The sequence below is a fragment of the Photinus pyralis genome, unplaced genomic scaffold (assembly GCF_008802855.1).
Source record: "Photinus pyralis isolate 1611_PpyrPB1 unplaced genomic scaffold, Ppyr1.3 Ppyr1.4_LG2, whole genome shotgun sequence".
Classification (NCBI taxonomy): Eukaryota; Metazoa; Arthropoda; class Insecta; order Coleoptera; family Lampyridae; genus Photinus; species Photinus pyralis.
The window spans coordinates 45,119,958-45,126,867 of NW_022170403.1; the positions used below are offsets into that span (position 1 = coordinate 45,119,958).

Below are 6,910 nucleotides of genomic sequence, written 5' to 3' on the forward strand. Positions count from 1 at the left end.
GACACTTTTTCAATAAGTTCGCTTTTAAGTTTCCCAGGCCCCAATTTCCTATCGTGCTAGCAATTTATTGAGTAGCTGTAAGGATGGGAATCCCCATGAGTACTAACCGTATATGATTCCATATTTATCTAAGCCAAAGTGCACTTGAATTTGTACGTATGTGTCAACAGTGATCTAAGCTAAGCCGCTAAAATGTTCTAAATATGTGGAACGTGATATCATAAGGTGTTTGGCCTTAGCCGCACGGAACTTATCATTTTATGATGAATAACTCATTGGGTTATAGACGGCTAGAAATAGCAGTAATTTGTCAATGTCATTTTGACTGTGGCCTTCATTTTTGTACAGTACGTTGACTTTCCTCTAATTTCATCCACATTTCATTAAAAAATATATCGTAAAAAAAGGTATACCGGGGAAAAATATTCTTGGGAGAAACTGGTTGTCACTTTTAAAAAACATTAGGTAAGGTTTTCTGTGCCAACCACGATCTACTACCTTGTTGGCAAACCTGATTTTCAAATAAGTGCCAACCATAGGAAAGCTACTAGTAAAATAGTACATGAATTTGAAATGTTATATTGAACGTAAATACTAAATAGAAAATTTAAATTAATTCTTCTTCAATCCAGATTAGTACGTCAATGGCGCCTTCTGGAAGCTTAGGCCATTCTGTAGGTAATGTAGGAGCGTTGATGATATTTAGCGGTTTGTCATTCAATTCTTGATATTCCACAAAAATTAATGCTAAAAATAAAAGTTCGTTGAATAATGAATACTATCAGCTATCAAAGTTTATCACCTTCCAATGCATAATCAAAGTACTCTGAATCGTCAGTAGTAGCCATAGGTTGAGTTGGTAAATGCCAAATTTCATCGTCAGTTGCCACGGTTCTATAAGTAAGTACAATTATTGATTAAAAAAATAGTTTTTCAAGTACACTTACGATTTGCTGCACTCGTTACTTAACATTGTTGTGATTACTAGCAAACTTTTGTAACTTATAACTGGGTTGATCTGTTCATTACGCATTTATAGCACTTACTACACTGCAAAGTAGGTAATTAAAATTTCCAATTTAGTAATATGGCAACGTTCTCTTAGGTCATATTAAAATATTATTAATTTTGCATTATTAGAAATAGTAGTTAATTGACAATTCAGTAATTGTGCAAATTAGACGAATGTTTCGTATAGATTTCGAATTTTGAATTCCTAGATGTTCGTGTGAGAAATAACGAATTTCAAATAGTAAGTTAGAAATCTATGTTAACAAATAAGTGTTTGTAAATAACTATTATTTTCGTAATATGGTATAAACTTGTGTGTCTTGCTCGCATGGAAGTAAGTATAAAAAAGAATGTATCCTAGAACTATAAATTGTCACAATAGGGTACCTCCTACTTTTTTCAGGAAATGTAAATGAATATAATCGTCTACATTTAGTTTTCTATTTTTCCAGTAGGTATAAAATCTAAACACACTTATGCAAAATAAAAAATGTAAACAGCAAATTAAAACATTATTCAGACGTTTATAAATATGCAATTAAGTAATTATTTATATTTTTATTTCAGGTGAGTTTCCAGTCTTCCTAATAATTGATGTCCATTGAGTAAATGTAAGTACATTTGTTTAATTCTTTAAAAATATATGTAAAATCACGCAACTTAAAAACCTTAAAAACCCTTTCACCGACTCAAGATGTATAAAGCAAATCGCAGGGATTAAAATTTTATTAGTCTTCGTTAAATTACGAGAAAATTTACAAAACTAAGTTTATGAATCGCTTTCTTCCGTGGGAATCTTATATTGGTTAAAGTTGGACAAAGGTGGTATATTTAATTCCGAATTTAAAAAGGAAAACAATTTTATACTCTCTTTTAGTGTTCATTTAGATTGAATAAGATTAATTTTTTGTTTTACAACAAAACTAGTTACAATTTAACGGTCCGACCACGGTATAAACTTATTTTTTCGTTATGGAGACTGATTGCCACTGTAGAGCAAATACATAGCATTTCGTTCTTGTCTGTATCCAAGATAAGGATGTCTATCATTTGGGTCTCGGAAACCATAAAAGATGGCCAAAGAAACGTTGTATTTAAATGCAGTATGTTAGTGTTTTTTTTTATGTTAAATATTTGTTCAAATGACATCAGACAAAAGTATCGGAATTTTCTGGTTTTCTTTACAGTATGATAACTCTTTAATTGTGCAACTTTTCCCTAATTGACCATCGTCGTATCATCAATGATTTCCCAGATCCGCATGATAGACTTCCTTATCTTGGACACGTTGTATAACGGTATATATCGAAATATAGAAACAGTTGTATAAATTGACGGTTATCAAGAACAATAGTTATTTCATAAATCAATTCAGTTCATAAATTTACTAGTTTGCAATCAATATGGGGGTGCAAATAAATGTGTTTGCGTTTACAGCAATAATGCCAAAAACGCTAAACGTCAAACAATTGAAGGAGTGGTGTGTAGATATTATTAAAATAATCGAGCGTGTTAAATTAATTCCTCATTCAGTGATAATTGCTGTTAACAAGTGTATATTCAATGCTAATTGACTATGTATAGTTTCACGCTTAATTAGAGTTTTATTTGCCCTAGAAGTAGGTGAATGTTGTCATTAGAGTGTTTCCTATCTATTTCGAGGGAAGGCCAAAGGCGATTACCTATGAAATCAAAGATAGTAAGCATAAGCATAATCCTCTCAAACGATAAGCGAGTTTTCAGCTCAAACTAGGTTTTCCAAGTTTTTAAATGTTTACACTCGTGTTTACGAGATAAATTTCGTTTTGGCGTGCAGAGAGCAGTCAGATTTCCGAAATTCATTTCAAGAACCAGTCTACAAAATCATATTGAAGTACAGAGTGTTTCATTAGTGAAAATGAGCTTAAGCTTAAGCGTGCGCAGACATAATATTCAAGCTTTTAGTGACCACGAGCCATTGAGCCAGGAATAGTAAAGTAACTGTTCTTCACTTATGGTTTGATGTATTTATTTTTACTTACGTAAAGTATATAGCTACTCTAGTTCGTAAATTACAAAGGGTATGAATATTACCATTTACTATAACTTTTTGTCGTTGTGCATAAAAACCATGAATTTCTGCTGCAATTGAAGCTTTCCCAACAATTAATATCTTAAAATTCTGGCGAATTTGTGTATACTTGCTGTAACAATTGCCTCTGTGTAGATCAAACAGAAACAAAAAATAGCAAATGAAAGTATTTGTCAATTGTTTGTGCTCGTATGCTGGTGAGCTAACGGACTAAATGAGCTTTTATTGATTTCAGCCCTTCCGCAAAACTTCACTAACACTCACGGAGAGATCAGTTTTATGGTGGGGAATGTATTGTGGTCCATTATTATACTAAACCGTGCTAGTCGTATAAATCAACACTATTAGTAATTTTAGTATAACATCATATTTACCTAGATGACACTATACTAGATCGATCACAAAGGAGCGTATATTAGGTGGATGTTTTACCTAACTTTAATTTGGAGATATGAATTGGAACGATGCAATATTACAAACCTTTTGTTCCGGAGACCATCGTCCTTTAACATGTCTTGGAAATTGAAAAAAAACTGACTCATTTTTCCCTTTACTGCTAAAATATTCAGCTCCTCTATCTCATATTAGACCTGGAAGCAGCTTCCTTAGTGCTAATAACAAAAAAACACATTTAGATCTCAAATGTAACTAAAATACTGTAGGTGCCGACTCATTTAACCAATCGTTACCGTCATAAATTGGTAGTGACCCATAACGTTAAATAGGTACTGACGTTAACAACTTTATATGTACCGTAATGTAGTTAACTTCAACCCTTTCCATCTCTCGTACAATGCAGATGTTGCAAATTTGTGCTACATGAAATCACTACTGAATTATTACGAAAATTAGTATACGCGTAATGCATGCAGAAATAAAAGCGACCTAGTGTACTATGAAAACATTTTGAGAATTCTACGTTTACATTAGAAAATTGTTTGTCGAAGGTCAGTAGAGTGGAAATAGGTATTTATGGCACCCTATGGAATTTCTATGTAACACCTCCGTAGCTCCATATCATGGGATGTACAAACGAGCATCTTTCAGTACATATAACATGTAAAATTAGGTATAAATATAATGAACGGCATTGAAATATAAGAATCGTTTGATAAGTCTCCTATTTAGTTGAGGCAGGTGAAAACTACATTTTTGTAAGGTTTCTTCATAGAATATCAAGCATATGGGATCATTGTTTTGTTTTGACAGTCACTAGAATTTGAGAAAGTTGGAATTCGGAATCTGATACCTTTTCTATTTAGAGAAGATGTCGGCAACGAAAATTCCCGTCGTGTTTCAACCCTTCGTACGAAACGGTTCGTAAGTGGGTGAACGAGCTTAAAATGGGCAGAGTGAGCCTTTCCGACGTACTGTGTCGCAAAGGCTTATTAAACGACACTCGTATATAATACGCATCGAAGGTATTTCAATGAAGGTAATAACTGATAAAAGAGCTACCGTATGCAATACCAAGCTACGCCCTACAAATAAAAAGAAAAATTCATTGATTTATTTACAAAAAAAAACAGTCTTGTTTTACTTTAGGGCCCTTTTATGATTTCTTAATCATCATTCACGTATACATCTCGTAAAATCTTCAAAGGGGTTTTCATCCAATATTTAGCTTCAGAAATTGTACGTTTTATGAAACCTCGCCCTCGTGTTGTGACACGGGCGAGATTTTCAAATATCCGATGCTACAAGCGAAACCATTAAGGATAATTAGGTCAAAATTTTGAATGAAAATGTCGTTTGCAAATGAATTTCGTTAATGGCGCCTAATTTGTCGTGAAAATCTGATGTCCCAGTTCTGTAGCTTTTTACGTTATGTACGTTGTAAAGAAGTTTATTATCCTTTTCAGGGAATTCCGTCATCTAAAATTAATTATTAATACAGACTTTTCAAGGGTAAATTTATATGATTTAACCTTACGAATTGTGTGCAGTAATGGTTGTCACCAGATTCTGAGTTGTAAACTTTGACCTCTTGTGTGATTAATCTTTATTGTCGCGAGTATAATACATGGGGTGCTTTATGGGCCATTTAGATGACAGGAAATGTCGATTTGGTGCTTGTTTGCTCTCATAAGTGTCCAATAAATGTCATTTTTTTACATGAAAACACTATTTTTCAGAATGATTTCTAAGGTTTAGCTACTGTATAATGGAAATAGACAAATTGAGATTGTTGCAAATGTATAAATGCGCGAAGCAAAATATCTAATAGAAAGGAACCAAAAAAAAGCATAAACTCGTTTCGCCAACAAGGCTGTCTTCATCAGCTAGACTCCGTAAAATGAATGAATTGCAATAACGTAGTAGCGTTTATATTAATGCTGACCCTGAGGGTATACATATACAGTATGCCCCTGGATTGAGTTTATGATTGATTAAAAATTGTCGAATTGGAATTTCATATTTTGGCATTCCGCCCTGCTTGACGTGAAATTTATTTTTAGTTTACTTTCGATTTATTAAAGTCATGTAGGCATTTACAGTTGAACAAACACTATTTTAGGTATACGTAAACTACCATTTCCGTTCGTAGTGCGCCAAAGTGTTACTAAGAAAAGTTATTCAGAATGAAAAGTTATGGCGTTATGCAAATATCGGCCTACTCTGATAAAATCCATTCTTTATATAGAGTTATTCGTACATATTTCTTTTGTTTTTGTGATGCATGTTTCTTTAAAGTCAAGCTGACGACACAAAGTTGACACATAACGAATTTGAAAATGAAGTTGACACAAAATGAAACTGATCAATACAGGATTTTATCCAAGTAGGCCGATCATTCTTAAAATTTTCATCACACCATAACTTTTCATTCTGAACAACAAAAATTCACTTTTTTTTTGTTTCTGGTCCCTATACCAGTAATGACAAGTTTCAAGAAACGGGCTTCATTTTTAATCGATGCATTTTGCTCTTCTTTAAGGGTTTTTGGAACCATTTTCGCAAAGATTTTTCCTATCTCCAATCCATTAGAGTTTTATGAATGGGTTGTCCGATTCAAATTCAACTGTACTCTAATCAATATGCCTGGCAATCAGCGATTTGAACGACCAAGTCTCTAATTTTTAAAATGAAGTACAAAAAGTAACTTTACAATAAATATGATTACGGGCAGACATATGAACATACTGAGCTGAAAATTGTACTGTGCGCGTATGACATGTCTACCTACCGCTCCTTAAAGTTTGACACGACCAGGGCGCTATAGCAACCGCTACATGGTTGGTCGTAATATCTCCTACATTGCTATTTGCTTACGTAACTAAAGAAATATTATTATCCACGCTAAATTTATCTCAATGCGTGTAAATATGAATCATACAGGGTGTAGAAACGGTTTACACACCATAAGCATTATTTCAATGCTAATTTCTTTATATCGAAAGATTTTCTCCTCTAATTATTTTACAGCAAAGTTGGAAATACATTGTTTGTATATTGTCAAATTCTGCTTCTATTCATGTGCCCATTTGTACGTTTTTGTTGTGGGAAATCAGTGAAATAAAGGAAATTATAAATTATAATTATGATGTAAATCTAATTTTTGTTTCAATAATTTCACAGCACGAGTGAGTGATTTTAGTAAAAATCCCTGGATCCTGGAATTCTGTAACGCCCTGATGGGAGATCTCATCTATGATGTTGTAGCAGTTTTGTGTGTGCCTTAAACGGTAGAAACTTTTTGCAAGAGATTTGACTTCTGCACAGATCATTTAAAATTTAAATTTCTTAAATTATCTCTTACTTAACTTATAGCTACTGGACTGACGAGGAAACAGTGAAGTGCGATATCAAATGAAACTAAAAAAAATT

At 33.1% G+C, this 6,910-nt stretch overlaps 1 protein-coding gene across 1 annotated transcript; it reads right to left on the bottom strand.

The window, feature by feature from the left end:
- Positions 1-607: 607 nt before the first annotated feature.
- LOC116164045 lies at positions 608-1,089 on the bottom strand. The gene is made up of 3 exons (XM_031478172.1): positions 948-1,089; positions 803-894; positions 608-747 (listed from the first exon to the last, which is right to left on the bottom strand). Exons 1-3 carry the CDS (start codon positions 1,031-1,033, stop codon positions 608-610), a joined length of 318 nt encoding a protein of 105 aa, XP_031334032.1. The 5' UTR covers positions 1,034-1,089.
- Positions 1,090-6,910: the final 5,821 nt, after the last annotated feature.

What these genes read in the sequence shown, in the direction of transcription:
- LOC116164045 (XM_031478172.1), bottom strand. Translation starts at nt 1,033, where the DNA reads ATGCGTAATGAACAGATCAACCCAGTTATAAGTTACAAAAGTTTGCTA. An exon ending in AGTAACGAGTGCAGCAAATC is followed by an intron (nt 895 to 947) that starts GTAAGTGTACTT and finishes ACTTACTTATAG; the next exon opens with AACCGTGGCAACTGACGATG. An exon ending in CTTTGATTATGCATTGGAAG is followed by an intron (nt 748 to 802) that starts GTGATAAACTTT and finishes TTTTATTTTTAG; the next exon opens with CATTAATTTTTGTGGAATAT.